General features: G+C 34.6%; 1 protein-coding gene across 2 annotated transcripts in view; it reads right to left on the bottom strand.

Annotated features, from left to right (window-relative positions):
• Window positions 1-20,258, bottom strand: part of CSMD3 (CUB and Sushi multiple domains 3) — an 886,927-nt gene that overhangs the window by 48,820 nt on the left and 817,849 nt on the right. For both annotated transcript variants that reach the window (XM_059671887.1, XM_059671888.1), the window contains 6 exons: window positions 16,193-16,366; window positions 14,338-14,511; window positions 11,206-11,391; window positions 8,205-8,378; window positions 5,965-6,147; window positions 400-576 (listed from right to left, as the gene is read on the bottom strand). In XM_059671887.1, coding sequence (XP_059527870.1) covers window positions 400-576; window positions 5,965-6,147; window positions 8,205-8,378; window positions 11,206-11,391; window positions 14,338-14,511; window positions 16,193-16,366 — 1,068 coding nt within the window. The remainder of the gene's footprint in view (window positions 1-399; window positions 577-5,964; window positions 6,148-8,204; window positions 8,379-11,205; window positions 11,392-14,337; window positions 14,512-16,192; window positions 16,367-20,258) is intronic.

The raw sequence follows: 20,258 nt of genomic DNA, 5'->3' as shown, positions 1-20,258 counted from the left end.
TAATTTTCCACTGATTTTTAGAGAGAGTGGGAGGGCGAAAGACACAGAGAGAGAAACATCCATGTGAGAGAGACACAATGATTGGTTGCCTGCCACACGCACCCCCAACCAGGGTTGGGAATCAATGTACATGCGCTTGACTGGAATCAAACCTGGGATCCTTCAGTCCACGGGCTGACACTCTAACCACTGAGCCAAACCAGCTAGAGCTGTGAAGTGATTTTTAAAGTAACTAGTATAAACTCTAACCATAGAATACTATCATCTTTTAATATGAAATACAATACAAATATTCAATATCTTGCATGGTTTGATTGACTACAAGTTACACATATAGATGAATATACTCAAATAGTTTCACATAACTAGTGATGTTTAAAATATTAAGAAGAAACATACTTGTACAGTTAGGCAAAGTTCCAGACCACGTTCCATTGGCTGTGCACTGTCTAACTGAAGGTCCAGACAAGATGTATCCCTCCATGCAGGAATAAATGATCGAACTGGAAAATGTTGTGCCATCAATCCGAAAGACCTTTCCATTGGCTGTTGTTCCTGGGTTACCACACTGTACAGCTACAAGAAAGAAAAAAAATTAATAGTTAAGAGTATTTATAAAAATATTGTAATTAGAAATCTTCTCACAAAAAGTTAATGACTGATTTTTTTAATTATCCAAAGGAAATATAAAATCCTCTAAAATAAACATTGAATTATCTTTTACAATGGTTGAAATTCAAGATAAATTTACAGTAATTTTATTAGTTTAATTAATAGAATACAAATCAGACAACAGCTATTTTTTAAAGTTTTTGTTAGTAGCTTTTATAAAAACTTCAGAAAGTAATTACTCGAGTGTTGCCTATGGGTACCACAATATCTTTCAAGGAATGATTACAAGAGTCTCTGCCTAAAAAATAAATAATGTGAAATGGAAAGATATGAAACAATGAGATGCAACAGAAATTTACTATATAAGAGGACAGATATAAAATAAACAATTTAAATATTTTAAGAATCCATGTATATTTTTATTTATATAAGCATATAACTGATCTGAATTAAAATTGTATAATCTCTATTTCAAGACCAAGGCATACAAAAAGTAGACTGAATAAACACAAAATCTAGAAATGGTTTTCATTAAGTTTTCAACGTATCATAAACAGGAGTCACAAACACAATACCCCCTGTATTACTCTCTGTATTATGTTTAACTATTTGCCATCAATACCATGGTAAATTTTTAAAATATCGTAAAAGCGAGCCTATGTCACTGTATTACTAAATTTTGTTGTAACATAAAAGTTTAAAGTTATCTCTATGACTATAAAGTGTAATTATAGTTTCAGATAGTACCATCTATATCACTTGGGGCATCTAAAATATTTAATTTTGCCTATCCTTCCTTTACAGTGGTGCTGCATGTTTCTCTGTGTGTGTGGAGACAAGAGACTTACACATTTTATTTTTATTACTATTTTTTTTAATCCTCACCTGAAGATATTTTTCCACTGATTTTTAGAGAAAGTGGAAGGGAAGGGAAGAGATGGAGAGAGAGAGAAACATCGATGTGAAAGAGATACATCAATTGGTTGCCTCCTCCAGGCTTACTGGGATGGAGCCTGCAACCAAAGTACAACCCCTTGAATGGAATCAAACCCACCACCCTCCAACTGGGGGGGGGGGGGCAACGCTCTAACCACTGAGAAAACTGGTTAGAGTGGAGACTTACACATTGTAAACAATTACAATAAAATCAAACTCTAGGTAAAATTTTCAGAAGAACATATAACATTAAAAAAAAAGTTTGCTTCTGTTGTTCAGAGTAATTATCCTCTTCTATATTAGCACCTGCCTAAAATAACAATCCAGTCATATTTATTTATGTGTCATGATCTATAATCTTGAAACAATCCAAGTAGGATTTGAAAAATATCATCCTTGTTTTCAATGTCAGGTGATTTGCATTTTGAAATAGGGACCTTAGGCTCAGTCCATTTTTTTGCACTTAATAAAAACTGAGAACTTCTCCATATCTGGTTTACAGATATGGACAAATAACACTTCCACTTCTGTCCCCTTGTCTCTAATTCCTCCACGCTTAGTAGACACTTTTTTTCTTACCAAGAGAATTATTTGAATTAAACACAAGTAAAAATAACTTTAAATGAAGGGAGGTAAGTGCATCGCCTATAATGAGTGAGGGCTGAAAACTCTGTGGACACAGTGAAAAGAAGCAGCAAATACTTCGCTTCTGTAATGCAGACATTTTGGGGGAAATGGCTTTATTGATACCTGTGAACACAGGCCCATTTATGTTTAGTATCAGCTGACAATGCCATCTCTCTTAGAATCATTTCTCAGCTGTCAGTTGACCTAACCTAATATAAGACATGTAACATTCATTGATAACTCACTATGATAGCCACATCTTCAATATTCTTAACCTCACAACAAATACTATGAGTTGATATTAATTTCAACACCATGTACTGGTTGGGATTTGAAGCACAGAGAGAATAAATTAGTTCTCCAAGGTCCCACAGCTAGTTCATGGCACAGTTTCATCTAGTACAAATTCCTCAGAAGATTCTGATAGCATATAATAAAAGTATTGGATCTTATTCAGGCTAGAAAATGGCTCAAACATAATATATTTTTGGCAATCGATTATTTTTTTGTATCCAATGCATGATAGAAAGAGTATTTTATATTTGCCTTATTTATTTCTAGAGAAAATTTTTTAATTAGGGGACCATTTTTTTCTTTTTATCAAGGTGACTTCTCTGTAAAGACAAAAATAAATGGAAGCATAATGAAGAAATTAAAGGTCCTTTATAAATAAATAAGTTGATAAAATATTTATATAGCTATATATAAAATATGAAAACATATTCTGATGTGTATTTTAGGTACCGTTTAAAGCAAAGAGTATATAATAGTGAAATATTACCATTTTTAAAAACAGAACTATGCTATGCATGCTGTTTTATAATCTCATTCTCCTTACTTAACATAAAAACTAGGGCATCTTTCTTTTATAAAGTTCAGTAACGGGATAGTTTTCCATTTTATGTATATTCATAATTTACCTATCCAATCCCCTGTTGATAACCACAAAATTTAGTTTGATTTCTTTATCATTTTTGGTTATAATATACTCTAGCTTATTAATATAAGTGTGTACATTGGTTCTATTTTGAGATAAATTTCTGAGAGTGGAAGTTCTGGATAATTTTCATTTTTGAAATACATTTTTATGTAGAGTTACCAAAGATATTGTCATAACACACAGTTGGATCAATAATGTAGAAGTTTGCCTGTTTTTCATACATCCTCATCAATGCTATGTGCAATAATTGTTAAAAACCTTGTCAGTTTGTAAAAGAATGATATATTCTTTACATTTGCCTGTTTACATTAAAGTAAAATTTTTAACACATTCATTTGATAGTTTTATTTTCACATGTGTTTTATCCATTACATTATAGGAAAGATATTATAGTTTATGATAAATTACTAAAGTGATATAATATTTCAGAGCATTTGGAAAAATAAAAGTACTTCAAATTTCACCACTCTGTTCTATCATATTTTGGGTACCACCTTTTATAAACTTTCTCTCAAATGAATGTCATTTCCCATGATTTTAATAGAGCAAACTTTTGAATCTTATTTTTAACTAAGTTCTATATGATTTACATTTTCTCACATTGATCCACAGCCTTTATTCTAATATCTTACTGACTATATGCACTTATGTCATATAAATATACACTTGCTTATGTAATATTATTTCTAGTATTGTTGATACTAGAAAATGTGGGTGTTGTTGAGTTGAGTTCTTGTCTCGTGAAAATCAAAGCATGAAGTTGTGGACAAAAACAATTAATGGGAGCAAAGTTCATTGGGAGAAGCCAGTCCTGGGAAAGGTGTAGCTCAGGATCCAGGAGCAGACCAGTGTCCAGAGCTCCCTTTTCACATTAGTAGTTTAGCATCCAAGCTAATTAAAGTCTTAGAGTCCACGTGTGGAGGCCCACATGGCCATAAGCCACGTGGATGCAGGGATGTGCTCCTCTGCCATAGGAATGAATGTTAAGAACCCATTGTTTGTCAGGGAGAAGAGAGAGGGATTTAATTTAGGGTGGGTAGTCTTGCTAGCTCCTAATTGGTCTTTTCAAATAATTCTATCTTGCCAATATCCTTTGAGTTGGTTTATACGCCTTAATTCCTTGTGATTGGTTATTTGCACGCTGCCTGTCTTAGCAACATCCATACATTTTAAAGTTCCTGCCTCTTGTGAGCACTCTTCCTCCCCCACCCAGGTGGGGTGCCTTAGTAACTCCTCCTAGCTAGGTTCCCAGTTCTACTTCCTTTCCCATGGTCCCGCCCCGATCTTACCTAGCTTTCTTCTGTCTCCTCATTGTTAAAATTATTTCCTGTTGTTGCTTATTTTAATCAATTAGACATAAAAGTTGCAACTTTACTGTTATGTGTTTTTTTTTAATATTTTAATTTTCAGTAGGAAATAAATTCTCAAATACCAGTTAATAAAACAAAGCCATTTACATTCTATGAATATATACACATTTTTGTCAAATTAAATTTACTATAACAATAACAATACCTCTAGAAAAGTTTTAAAGTTCTAGTTGTGTTGCATATACATAAGAATTTCATATTAAAACAGGTAAAATGATGTTTAATTATAATTTTCTGATTAGTAGATATGTTGAATATTTCTCAATAGGTTGCATTTTTTGCTCTTCTTTATTTTTCTGTTCATTTTCTTTGTCCATTTATCTACTAGAATCTGTTTTTCTAAATTATTTGTATGAGCACCATTTATGAGAAAAATATTAATTCTGCTATTTTAATAATTTCTTGTTCTTTTTTTAATCTATGAAGTGCACTTTACAGATAAAAAGTCAGCATTAGGTTGTATTCCATCTAAAAACTACTTTGCAGTTAAGCTGAACAAAGGGCTAGCTTCCTAATGTATGACACCACTATAGAGACATTGCCTTTGCAAAGTCAGTTTGAGTAATAAAGTGAATAGTTAAGTCTTCCTGTCTTTTGCTCAACAACTTTCTCCAGCAACTCCTTTCCTGTAATAGCAACTGAGTTGTAATGCTCTCTGAATTAAGATTTCTAAATTTGGTCCATTTTAAAAAAGGATAACTTTCTTTCCTAGAATATGGATCCCAATTTTAAACACAATAAAATGTTTCTGAAATACAGTCAATCAAAAACTGTCAAGAAATTCTGTTGGGAATTATTTCCTATTTATAAAACCAATACATTTTGATATGACATTAAGTTTCAAAAATACCTCTACATGTTGAGTTTTTACACTAAAATTATCTTAAAAGAACATTTAAATTATAAGAATAATTTTCCAGCAACATTTCATTTACTATCCATTCTTGTAAAGACTTAACTATGTTAAATATGTCAGTCAGAACAATTAAAAATTTTATTCAAGTACCCTACATTTTAAAAATTCTAGTTTCAAACAATGTAACCTATGCATAAAAATCTCATTTATAGTTAGGCATCTTTATATCTTTCCATTTCTACAAACCTAAAAACTAACATACATCTTGAGGTAAGGTTGATGTAAGAACAACCAATTGTTTTCCCTAAAAGTGCCTACCATACAGCACTGTGATCCAGGGGAAAAATAAAACTTTTTAACAAATATGTTTAACTTTTCAACTCAGATGTTTGCTACGATATGAACAATGTTTATATGTAAATGACCCATCAGAAATATTTTTTAAAAATTATTACCTATCATATATAGGATGTTGCCAGTAAAACTGGAATACTCCTGCTTTTATTCCATGGTCGGGGACACTAAGAATTGGTAAGAGTAATTTCAGTAATACCAACAAATTGAATTTGGGTACACATTAAATTCCAGCAATTTCAATACATTTAATTTCTGCTTGAGTTTACCTTTGCATTCTGGCTGCCTTCCAGTCCAGCTGCCATTGGCCAAACATGTTCTTTCTTCTGAACCATAAAGGATATAGCCAGTATCACAAGCAAAATGTACAGAACTTTGGGTTCTGAAATTGCTTTCCTGTCTAGAACCATGACCAGGGGTACCCGGATCCCCACATGTACCAGTAGCATCACCTGTAATTCAGTACAGTACAAGTTAATTTATTTCAATAAGCATTTACTATGTTCTTGTTTTTGTCCAATATTCTTATAGGCATGGATTTTGTGCAAGTTGTTTTTAACGTGGTAAGTTGACTGGGTAGAATCATAATTCATATTTCCCATCTGAGTCCAGTCATAAGAAAAAGCCTAAGTGAAAAAGAAAGTAGTTGCAGAGTATGGTATTATTTTCCTCAGCAGGGATATTTAGATCTATTAAATAGGTTAATGTCATTTTGTTAGTATTTCCAGAACTTGGTCAATAATCAGGTTATTGGAAGATTTATAACTGACAGTTCTATGCTTGACAATGGGTTTACAAAACTAAAATTAAAGAACTGGATTTGGTAATTTTCATGTGTCCGTCTCTGAATTTTCTAATTACTGACAATCATTGTATTGTTGTTAAATTAGGGTTGTAATGTACCAGAAAATATTAATGTTACAATACAGTATTTCCTGTAACATTAAAATTTCACTCTCTAATTTTCTCTACCAATGACTATTGACCAAGATAAATGAGCTGCATAAATCTCATATATGAAATACAAAAATAAACTGCAAATAATCAAAGATTAGAAACTCTATGTAAGTTCTAATAAGGATTTTGTTCATGACTAGGTGTTCACCTTTTTATGTTAGTGTTAAGAATTTACTTAATCCCTTATCATTTCTTAAACAATTATAATCAAAATTGCTGCAGTATCAGTATATATTGAGAGAGAGAAGAGAAAGAGAGAGAGAGAGAGAGAGAGAGAGAGAGAGAGAGAGAGAGAGAGAGAGAGAGAGGAAGAGGAAGAAAGAGAGAGATTCTTAAGTACTGGAAATGCTCTCTTTCTGTCTACATGCCTTTTGACAAGCCCTGTGTATTTGAAATCCTTCTTTACACTTCCTCATTTTCATGAGATGTAATATTAACAACCACACAAACTTTAAGATAAATATTACACCTTTAAATATCTATGTATAAGTTATTCTTAGCAATTCAGCAGCAATTTCTGAATACATTGGGGTGTATATATGTAATGGTATGTGATTATGTATAATCAGTTATCTGATAGTTTTAAAAGTGTATAGATTACATTTGAAATCCCATAAAGTTACTTCATAGATATTAACCACTAGTTACAAGGAGATTCTGAAATAAATAACCCTACATGCAAAACAATGTAAAAAGAACTCCTAATAAGTGTTCACCATGCTCTCCACAGATATAAAATAATATAAAGATAATTGAAATATATAAAGCAAAACAGGCAGAAAAAGAAGCACTATTATCTGGTTAGTGGATCAAATAGGGATGATCAAATAGGAAGACATCACAGATATAAAACTTAAATGATATTTTGAGAAAAGTATTACTTTAAAAAGCTCAAAAAAGATTTATCAAACACTCACTCTGCAAACAAATTATTAATTAAAAATATCCCTCATATTCACTTATTCTAAGATAGTAATAACAGAACAATGTGGGGCTATGGAAGCTCAGAAGTTATATGTTGCCTGTTAGTAAAAAAGAAAGTTAGAAAAGATAAGTATTTTTCATAAATCTTGGCTTAGTTTAATTGAAGAAAACATTTAAGCCTTTCTTTTAAAGTATGCTATTAAGCAACCAATTGTTTAAAAAGTTTAATGGACACAAATTCTAACAGAAAAATCACTGAAATAACATCGCCTTCTGGGAAAAATTTTATTTGCAATCCACTAAAATAGAATAGCTACATAAACTTCAGTAGCTCACCATTTTAATGAACAAAGCACTTTACACAAAATAGCATTCTAAAACCAATAATTCTTTACATTAGCCACAAAACAATTCAAAACATGTATCTGTCACTTACGATCTACAGGATTAGAATTAATTTAGGCTCTGAATTTATATTACCTTAAGTATTACAATAAATGTACAAATAATGTTATAGATTCTCTCAGACTTTTACAGAACAAATGTAGTATTTTATCTCTTTTGTGCATATATTTCTAATAATAATATGTAATTTCCAACACACATTGTCCAATTTTCTAAGTGGTACCTGAACAATGAGGTTGTGATCCACTCCAATGGCCATTTAACTGGCAGGTCCTTGATGAATGGCCTCGAAGGCTACGCTTTCCTGTGCAGGAATAGTGAACAGTGGACCCAAAGGTATACTTCTCCCCAGACAGGACTGCATTAGGAGGAACGCCAGGGTGTCCACAGTCAATCACTACAATACATAATTATTGGATATAAAATTTTTTTATATCTCCTATCGAACAACCTGCACCAACTTTCTACAAAATAAACCAAAAGTAAATGATCTATTTAAATATATACAGCCACCAGAAACCAAACCTCTATGTGAAACCTGACTTAAAAAAAATAAAATGAAAGTTGGAGCTATAGGAGCAATTCTGTTATGCCACTCACTGTGAGCATGAGTTTCACAGGAACAATGTAAGTAAGCATAAATGACTGAATGAGCATAAGTCTGCATGTACGGGGGTGGTGATTCTATGTTCATATGCACGTGTGCATGGGTTTGAAGTACATATGTGCCTAAATAAGGATGCGCAAATTAGTGAGAAGAGTATATGTGGGTTGGCTAATTAAGGACATAGGATGCTAATAAGATCTAAAATGAGCCTATACAGCAATTAAAAAGGAAGATTTCGAGGCTGAATTTTCTTTATAATGTAGAGGTAGTTTGGGAACTTACTGTATCTCCCTTTATTTATTTTTTATTTTTTTAAAAAATATATTTTATTGATTTTTTTACAGAGAGGAAGGGAGAGGGATAGAGAGTTAGAAACATCGATGAGTGAGAAACATTGATCAGCTGCCTCCTGCACACCCCCTACTGGGGATGTGCCTGCAACCAAGGTATATGCCCTTGACCAGAATCGAACCTGGGACCCTTCAGTCCGCAGGCCGATGCTCTATCCACTGAGCCAAACCGGTTAGGGCTGTATCTCCCTTTAAAACAAACTTGAAAAAATACTGAATACAATAATACTCTAGAATATTAAATAGCACACAATAGACACAAACTTAATAAATCCCACACTATCAGGGAGTGCTATAAACAAAGAAAGGCAAAAAGTATATGAGAGCTATGAAAATCTGAAGTTCATGTTTCCATGTCCTATAAAATATTTTAACTTGAATGTTATAGCCACCACACAAGGCCAAGTAACTAAATTAGTGAAGCTATTAGACCAGTGAGTGCACAATAAGAAAGTCAAATGCACTTTAAGAAAAGGAATAACAATTGACTTAATTATTTGCATAGAATCTGAAATTTAATAGACATTGAATAAACTTCTGTTTATTCATTAGTGCATGAATGGTGCTACAATTTTTTTAAAAAAAAATCCCACCCCATGAAGTAAGGGCCTCTAAATAAAACATGACCATAAAATATTTTATAATTTAAAAATTAAGCATAATCAAAAATTATTTGCACAATGACTTTTTTTATTATTAGTTAAGGTATTACAAATGTGTCCTCATCCCCCCCCCATTAACCCCCAACCTCCCCCTCCACCCCCCCCGCCCCTCACACTCATGCTCCCATCCCCCCGTTGTCCATGTCCATTGGTTTGGCTTATATACATGTATACAAGTCCTTCGGTTGATCTCTTCCCCTTACCCCCGCCCTCCCCTACTTTCCTTCTGGGGATTGATAGCCTGATCGCTGTTTCTCAGTCTTTGGGTCTGTCCCTTTTCATCAGTCTATGTTGTTCTCTATAATCCACAAATGAGTGAGATCATGTGGTATTTATCTTTCTCTGACTGGCTTATTTCACTTAGCATAATGCTCTCCAGTTCCATCCATGCTGTTGCAAAAGGCAAGAGTTCCTTTTTTTTTTTTTTTTTTTTTTATCACAGCATAGTATTCCATTGTGTATATGTACCAGAGTTTTCTAATCCATTCATCTGCTGATGGGCACTTAGGCTGTTTCCAAATCTTAGCTATGGTGAATTTGCACAATGACTTTTTTATTTTTTTCATAGAATTTTTTCCTTTTTCTTTATTGTGCACAATGAGTTTTTAAAAAACATATATTGATTTCAGAGAGGAAGGGAGAGAGATAGAAACATCAATGATGACAGAGAATCATTGATCGGCTGCCCCCTGCATGCCCCACACTGTGGATTGATCCTGAAACCCCAGCATGTACCCTGACCAGGAATCGAACTGTGATCTCTGGTTCATGGGTCAAAGCTCAACCACTGAGCCATGCTGGCTGCGCCACAATGACTTTTTGAAACAATACTCGTTCAATCTATAAAGTTCTTTCCTATCATGTCCAAGATTCACCAATTCTTTGAGAAACTTAGCTATACTTACTGAATTCCTAGAATTTATGTTCACTTCCCTATGTCCTTACATAATTTTTATTTATCTCTGTTAAATTATTTTCGCATTATTATATCACTATAGATATATGCATATCTGGTATAATTTATCTTATTTATATTATACAACTCCAACATCACATTTAACAAAATATACTCACTAAATATTCAATGACTTGAAAGGTTTCATATATTAATACTTACTGCATCCATATGTGTATGAATCTAAATATGATAAATATTTATGGTCAGTATTTTTTAAGTAACACTTTTGTTTAAATCCTCAAGTATTCTGAAGCCCTAGTGGTTGTTTATATTAAGACTACTATTACCTTAAATGAAATCTGAAATAGTAGTACCAAAGACAATAAAAATGTAGTTGTCCTTTTGGGATGAAATTGAAAGGTGTGTGCTTTCCATATTCTATCTGCTCTATCAAACTTCAAAGTCAAAGAATGACAGAGAGCTATTCAGCACATTAATATTAATAAGAATGACATCTGGGAATTGAATTGGAAGAATATAGGAAAGTGTATATTCAAAAAAATGAAATAATAAAATCAAAAGCAAATTAAAATAATAATTAAAAACAAAATCCTTCTGATATATAGCTCTAGATATTTTCTAAGAAAATAAATATCCATGCTGATTACATGGCATTTTTGAAGGAAGAATTCACATTATCTACTTACTGATACATTCTGGTAAAGGTTTGTCCCACTGTCCATTTGGTTGACATATCAAAACTGAAGATCCAAATAAAAAATACCCAGGATTGCAGTCATAGAATACAACAGTACCATAAGTGAAGTTTCCATGTTCTATTTTACTTTCTCTTTTGGAATTGGGTGGAATTCCAGGATCAGAACAGTTCACCACTAAACAAATGAACAAATTTAAAAGGTTTTTTGAAGTAACATGTATACACCTAACATAGATTACTATAAGAAATTTAGTTGTAAAGGTACATTTAATAAAGCAAATTAAATATTTCAGAAATAAAATTAATATATTGACTATCTAAGATAATGAAATAAAATCTGGGAAATTTTTAAAATAAAGAAAACATTTTTGCAAATATTTTTAACAATAGCAACTCCATAAGCATTATGCTGAGTACAAATTTTAAAAATGATACCTTTTAAACTGTAGTTAAACCATAAAATAATATAAAGATTATGATGATTTGGTTGAATTTTATGAGACAACTAGAGGCCCGGTGCACAAAAATTTGTGCACTCGGGTGGGAGGGGATGCCTCAGCCCAGCCTGTGCCCGCTTGCAGTCTGGGACCCCTCGGAGGATGACCACCTGCTGGCTTAGGCCTGCTCCCCAGGTGATTGGGCCTAAGCAGGCAATCAGACATTCCTCTGGCAGCCCGGGAGCCCTCAGAGGATGTCCACTTGCCAGCGGGGAGAAGACCTAAGCTGCAGTTGGACATCCTTAGCGCTGCTGAGGAGGCAGGAGAGGCTCCCACCACCACCGCTGTACTGGCAGCCATCAGCCTGGCTTGTGGCTGAGCAGAGCTCCCACATATGGGAACTCACTGACCACCAGAGGGCAGCTCCTGCATTGAGCATCTGCCCCCTGGTGGTCAGTGTGTGTCATAGTGACCAGTCATTCCCAGTCTTTCTGCTGTTAGGGTCAGTTTACATATTACCCTTTTACTATATAGGATAGAGGCCTGGTGCACGGGTGGGGCCGGCTGGTTTGCCCTAAAGGGTGTCCTGGATCAGGGTGGGGGTCCTGCTTGGGTGCCTGGCCAGCCTGGGTGAGGGGCTGATGGCTATTTGCAGCTGGTCACACTGCTGGGGTCCAGCCCCAGCGGGTCCAGGGGTCCCCAAAGGTGTGGACAGAGTCGGCGAAGAAGGAATGACACGGAGACAGCGTTCAGTTGATCAGCAGCCTAGCCAGGATCTCCAGCCAAGTTCTGGTCTGGATCTCCAGCGAAGTTCTGGTTAGGATCTCCAGCCAGGTTCTGTGTCCATATTCTCTTGCTAGATTCTCCAGGTTCTCCAGCCAGGTTCTGTGTCCATGTTGTCTTGCTAGGTTCTCCAGGTTCTCCAGCCAGGTTCTGTAGCCATGTTCCCTCACTAGGTTCTCCAGCCAGGTTCTGTCCAGGTTCTCCAGCCAGGTTCTGTGTCCATGTTGTCTTGCTAGGTTCTCCAGCCAGGTTCTCCAGGTTCTCCAGCCAGGTTCTGTAGCCATGTTCCCTCACTAGGTTCTCCAGCCAGGTTCTGTCCAGGTTCTCCAGCCAGGTTCAGTCACCAGGTTCTAGTCAGGTTCTCTTGCCAATTTCTGTAGTCAGGTTCAGTCCAGGATCTTTTGCCATGTTCTCTCGCTAGGTTCTGTCTCTAGGTTCTGAGGCCAGTTTCTGTCCAGGATCTTTTGCCATGTTCTGTCTTCTAAGTTCTGTGTCTTGCTGTCTTGTTACATCTATATTTATACCAGTTGATTCAATCCTATCAATCTCTATTACAAAGGTTAGGGTGTTTCTTGTCTCCATTCCAGGGAGTAAAGATTATGTAGCTTAAGCATGATTGTTCGTAGTTAAAGTGATTAATTACCCGCCTGGCACTTAGTTGAGGGGTTTTATTCCCTCCCTAACTTCAGGGGAAAATCCCTACCTGGGGAAACAACCTTTCTCAGAGAGGGGACCTTGGTTAAAACAAATAGTGCCAAGAAGGTGAGCAAACATTTTAAGAACAGTATGCCATATATGCCAGGTCCTTTGAAACAGCAAGGATGGACCGGCTCCCGGCAGTCACACCCCCTTCAGGGTAGGGGTCCCCACTGGGGTGCCTGGCCAGTCTGGGTGAGGGACTGAGGGCTGTTTTCAGGCTGGCTAGCAACTGAAGCTCCCAGCCTCTCCTTTTTTTCTTTTATTCTTGGATTTATTTACCTTCTATAATTGAAACTTTGATGCCGTCACTGGAACTGAGAACTGGCTCTTGCTCACTCCAGCTCTGAGGCCACGGCCTGCTGACAGCAGGTATCTGGGGTTTGTTTAGCTTCTATAATTGAAACTTTGTTGCCATCACTGGAGCTAAGAGCCGGCTCCAGCGCCGTGGCCACGGCCGGCTGAAAGCAGGTATCTGGGGTTTGTTTAGCTTCTATAATTGAAACTTTGTTGCCATCACTGGAGCTAAGAGCCAGGCAGGGGCAGGCGGGGAACCTTGGCTTCCTCCATCACTGGAGCAAGCAAGCCTCCTGCTTGCTTCAGCTGCGTGGCTGCCGGCCGCCATCTTTGTTGGTGGTTAATTTGCATATCTCCCTGATTAGCCAATGGGAAGCATAGCATAGGTATGGTCAATTACCCTTTTGGTCTTTTATTAGATAAGATATGAAGTATATCATACTTCTTTACAAAATGAAAAAACACCAAAAAAATTATCTTTAATCAGTTTCTATGAAGAGAACAATAAATAAACCCCTCCCAGTTCAGCTATCATGGTAATTCAGGCCTCAAACATATTTTTCCAAAATATGAAAACAAAAGGCCATATGTAAGTTCCATTAATTATGGAGTAAATTGGAGGTAAAAGAATCTTACAGACTTTTTGTATGTAGTCACAAAATAGATAAAAGATATTAAAGTTAAGCAGCTGAAATTAAACCTGCCAGTTTTAACTTAAAAAAGAAATAAGTTAAAAAGTAAGGAAGACGGAAAGCATTGATAATGAGATGATATTAACATTAAATCTTTTTGTTTGAGTAGCTGAAAATGGTCCACTGTTCTGCCCCAGCTGTTTCAAATGTTATTATCTACACTTACACAGACACATTATTACCATGCCCTAAGCTGGACCAGAGTTAGACTCTTACCTTTGCACACTGGTGGGGGATGGCTCCACTGTCTGTTGGCCTGACACTGTGCCTTTGTTGGCCCTTGCATGAGATACCCAATATTGCAAGAGAATGTTACCACATCATTAAAGTTAAATCCATTTCCACTTGTTCTTCCATAAATCGGACTACCAGGGTGACCACAGCTGACAGCTAAGAGCAATAAGTTGGGGCAGGGGAATCACAAAACAATATTTGGTTATCAGTAATCAGAACAACTACCCTTAACCATTTCAAACACTGTAGAAAGAAGAGACTTTTATGTGAAAACATATCTAAAGTATTTTTACTAATTTAAAGAAACAATTTAGAATGGTAAAACAATCTACTCTAAAAGGAATATTACATTAATAAGTAGACAATCATTTGCCATTGTGGTGCACAATGTTTAGAGTTTCATGGTACCTTTTTATTCTCTTTATTTTGGGGTGGGCAGGAGGAGGGGAGAGAAGACTGAAATTTAAAAATCTGGGCATGACTGATGTCATCAGTAGCAGAAGGGAATGAAACTGAACCACTTTTCCTTTCCAGTTAAGAATTGGAAGATAGCTGAAGGCAGTTTTTGTATTTAACTTTGAAATTATTTATTTTAATATTTATACCATCAATTTTTACAAACAATAGATGGATAAGCAAAGGTGTGTTTGAAGAATAATTGAATGTGATTATAAAATGTGAACCATAAAAATGATGCTGTATTAGAATTCTTACTGGTTTATTCTCTTCACAATTGATATTGGACAATGTAGCACCATTTTGTTTGTAAATAATGGTATCAATTAATGAATTATTTAAATCCTTTTAGTGTTACCGTTCCATTCCTGATTTTATGCAGGGCTGGCTTTTCCCAAACACTCCGTATTTCTATGAACTATTGCACAGTATCATCTCACTCTATAATCAGAGCAACTCAAGTAATAATCCTTCATAATTGGGCACAATGAAAAATCAGAGTCACTTTTAGTATCTTTGAAATGACCCAAGAGCAGTTATTCTTCAGCTGTATTGTTAATGTCAACCTACTCATTTGGAAATTTAACTGCATCTCATTCTTGTTAAAATTAATGATAAAGAAATCTGTTTTCCCCAAGGGCCAATTTTCATTTATAGCTTAATTATTCAAAACGAAAAATAGTGGTATTAGTTGGCTACGCTTGAATATAAATGGAAAAAATCTAGGAAAGGCACACACATAATTTTGCTGTCTCTGAGTCATCATCAGACATTCAGTAATTGTGTGTATGAGGCGGGGAGTGTGTACACCTTAGAAAAGTAGTTTTAATTTTTAAATATATGCTGTATTATCTTACTAAATCTCAACACACAAAAGTATTTTTTCATGAAACTAGATTTTCTGTTGATTGGATAAAAATTGTCAATGATGAAATTTAAATATATGGATGTGATTAGTTATAGAATATTTTTTTCTGTGAATACACACTAAAAGTCACATGCATTATTTATCTGAAGCTGCCAAAATCTCAATTGCATGATCCTATCATGTTACAATTACAACATATTTGCAGTGTTTGTTCTCATTTTTTAACATCAGTTTTAATACAAATGTCAGTAATTGGGAAAGGAAATAATTAGGAGAAAAAAATAAGAAACCCATTGATAATGACTTTCAGGTCCACAAAAGGACAGAATATTATGTGAAAGTATTATGTACTGTTGGGGATTCAGTGGTGTAAGGAAACATAATAGAATTTACATATACTACACAAATGTGTGTGTGTGTGTGTGTGTACTTATACAACTTAACTAAGAAAAAAATTTACTGGTTATTGCATGAGAACAGAGGTCTCTAATTACTTCTGCCATGCTTACTTACGCACACAGGATGGGAGTTGACCAGACCAATTGTGATCCTGCTGACATATTCTCACTGAAGAACCAATCAATCGAAAACCAGGATTACATTGATAAACAACTGTGTCTCTGTATCCATAATTTTCTCCAATGACTTGACCATTCACAATGAGTTCTGGAATTCCACAGTGACCCGCTGAAATGGTCAGAAAGTGATATTTTTAATACTGTGATCTATATTTTATTTGTGTATGTATATACATATGTAACATTACTAAACTTTTAAAGTTTACTTAGAAGCATGACATATATATATATATATATATATATATATATATATATATAAAATGCAAATATGATGATATGACATAAGATACTCAATAAAATGTCATGTACTAGGGAATTTAAAAAACACTTCTAGTAACATTTGGGTCTATAAGAAATTAGAATTCAATCTAAAAATTAAAATGTAACATCGAAATTTGAGAAATATAGATAAAGCAGTGCTCAGTGGGGAAATTTATATGATGAAGTGCTTTTATTAGAAAGTTAAGATATATAATCAATGATCTAAGATTCTACCATAATAAGAGAAAAAGAAGAGCAAAATAAAAAAGAGAAGAAAGTAAAACTAAAGTAGGTAGATGGAAGATTACATTAAAGACAGTTAAAGAAATAAAAAAAGACAGAAAAACTATAGAGAATGTCATGTAAACTAAAACTTAATCTCATCAACACAAAATTAGAGATAACAAAATTACCAAAAACAGGAATGAAGGAAGTGATATCACTATAAGCTTACCAAAAATAAAATTATAAGAAAATATAAAGAAGAGCTTGATGCCAGTGCATTTAACAGTTCAGAAGAAGACAAATTCTTTGAAAATGATATCATACCAAAGTGAACACAAAAAGAAAATAAAAAATTTTACTAGTTCTTTATCTATTAAAAATATTTATATTCTTAAAACCCTTTCCACACACAAAAACACACACACTCTGGCTCTGACATTTTCACTTGTAAATTCGATCAAATAGAAAAGAAAGAATCACTTCCTAACTTGTTTTATGAGGTAATCCTAGTTGCAATAGTAATCCTGGGGAAAAAAACATGAAAAGAGCAATGTCTTTTATGACCATCAGTCTAGAAACATAAATAATTATACAGAATATCTGGCATTTATCCAAAAATGAATAGCTGGTTTAAGATGCAAAATCAACCACTGTAACATACCATATTAAAGGAGAATTCCTTTGGGGATTATGTACTCCCAACTTTTCAGGAGCTTCCTTTGGCTCCACCAATCTGGCCAAAAGCCCAGGTTAGACTGACAGATAAACATCTTCCCTAGTCATTTCAACTTCACTATGCTTGTGCCCATCTTCCTCTTCCCCCATGATTGGCAGGGAATGGATTGGTGGTTACCTGGGGAGTGTGAAATTGCAGCTTCCTGGTGAAGCTACCCAAGTGACCATACTTACAATGTCTGGCCTCCCCTTTGCTCCTTTCCTATTATTAATAATTAATACTAGCTAGCTAGTAACAGAACTGGTAAAAGAAGACATTTCTCTTGCTTTCCTCCTGCTTCCTTGAACTAGCCCTTGATCCAGCCATAGTCATGTGGCCCTAGATGTGGATGGCCCAGGGCCATGCAGACCCCACACACAATGAACTGCAGCAGGGAACACAAGCTAACCGAGCCAGATGCTGGATTGAAATGTGCTTCAATATGGAATGGAGGCTACAGGCAGTGGCTTTGATCTTGGCCCTGCTGAAGTTCAAAGCCATGGTGGGACAAGGGAGATGGGCCTTGGAAACCCATGGGTTTAATTCCACAGAAATAAAACTTTCTATGACACCTCATCCTCCCATAGGGGCCTCAGGAAATTTTTACTGACAATAATCCAAGAAGCCCACTTCCACCAGTGAGAGGTGGGCACATGGAGGTGTCCCCACTAATAACAGTTCTATTTGACATTGTTTGATTGGCCTTATCCATTGCAACACATTAATATACAAAAAGAAACAAGAACATAAATTTGGAGAACAAAAGGAAAACTATTCTATGCTTAGATAATATATATGTAGAAAATCCTATTTTAAGAAAATCCTAAAACTAATAAGAAAGTTTAGCAAGGTTGCAGGATACTAGATAAGTATTTTAAATAATTATGTTTTTATATACTAGCAGCAAACAATTGGAAGTGTAATTAAAAATGAACAATTTCTCACCCTAACTGGTTTGGCTCAGTAGATAGAGTGTCGGCCTGCGGACTCAAGGGTCCCTGGTTCGATTCCGGTCAAGGGCATGTACCTTGGTTGCGGGCACATCCCCAGTAGGAGATGTGCAGGAGGCAGCTGATCAATGTTTCTCTCTCATCGATGTTTCTAACTCTCTATCCCTCTCCCTTCCTCTCTATAAAAAATCAATAATATATATATATTTTAAAAATGAACAATTTCACTTATAATACTATAAACACACTGAACATTATGAGGAATAAATTTAGCAACAGACATTCATTAACTCTATGCTAAAAATACAAAATACTGCTATTGCAAAAAAGTTAAAAAATTTAATAAAGAAATAAATATACTAAACATACTATGTTCATAATTGGAAACTTCAATTATTGTTGGATGCTAATTCTCCACAAATGATCTATAGATTTAGTGCAATCCTGATCAAAACCTACCAGGCATTTTTAAAAATAAAAATCAATAAATTAATTTCTAAAGCTTTATAAAACTGTGGAGTTTCATACCTACAGTATCCAAAGTTGCCTTAAAAATTAAGAACAAATTTGTAGAACTGACATACAAAATTTCAAAAAATATATATTTTATAAATAATGCCAAATATTCTTCTGGGGAGGAAAACACACACACACACACACACACACACACACACACACACACACACACACACATATATATATAAACAAACAAACACCTCAACATCAACATCTTAAAAATAGGTCATAGGTATAAAAGTAAGACCAAAACTAAAATTTCTAGAGGAAAACATGAAAGAAAACTGTAGTGACTCATGGTTGAACAAAGGTTTTCTAAACAAGATATATAAAGCAATAACCAAAAAGATAAGATAAACTTTATCTAAATTTAAAACTTCCACACATCAAAAGATACCATTATGAAATGAATACACAAGTCACAGACTGGGAGGAAATATTTAGAAAACACATAATGATGAAGACCTTGCAACCAGAATATACAGAGAACTCTTACAGTCCATAATAAAAGATACTTTACCACCTCACAAAAGAAAATTTACAAATGGCCAATAAGCCCAAGAAACTGTACTACATCAGTAGTTATCAATATAATGCAAATTAAAATATAAAATAGCTTTGTGCACCCAACAGAATGAATAAAATTAAAAATAACTGACTGTACCACATGATGGAGAAATTGTGAGACCACCAGAACTGTACCAGGAATTTTACACCTGAATATCCAAAAAAATAAATGCATATACCCACAATAAGAGTTTTATACAAATATTCATAGCAGCTTTAATCAGTTTTACATGAGTATTTATAGGCACTTTATTAATAATAGTCCCAAACTGACCAGAGCCCAGGTGTCCATCAACAGAGGAATGGCTAAGTATGGCAGATTCATACAATGGGATTCTACTAAGTGATAAGAGAAAAATTACTGATACACATATCAGCATAGATGAAAGAGAAAGAAAGAAGCCTTACACAAAAGGGTATATATTTTGGGAATCCATTCAAATGAATTTCTAGAACAGGGAGAACTAACATACATGAAAAAAATCAAAATAGTTATTGTCTCAGGGTTGGGGAGAAGAGCTGCTGACTGGCTGTGAAGGGCCATGGGAACCTTTCTGAGGTAAGGGTAATGCTTTATAACTACACTGTGATTTGATTACACAGGAGCACATACTTGTCAAAACTCATCTAAAGTGTATTTATTAAATATGCATGTCATTGTACATACAATTTATCTCAGTAAAAAAGAGAAGAAAATGTTAAGGAAATATTGTACTCTGGCTAATGATATGCATGCTGAAATGTTTTGCAATGAAGTGTACCAATTT

This window comes from Myotis daubentonii, chromosome 17 (genome assembly GCF_963259705.1).
Source record: "Myotis daubentonii chromosome 17, mMyoDau2.1, whole genome shotgun sequence".
Lineage (NCBI taxonomy): Eukaryota > Metazoa > Chordata > Mammalia > Chiroptera > Vespertilionidae > Myotis > Myotis daubentonii.
Note: the sequence above shows the minus strand (reverse complement) of the source record. Positions and strands in the feature narration are given on the sequence as shown.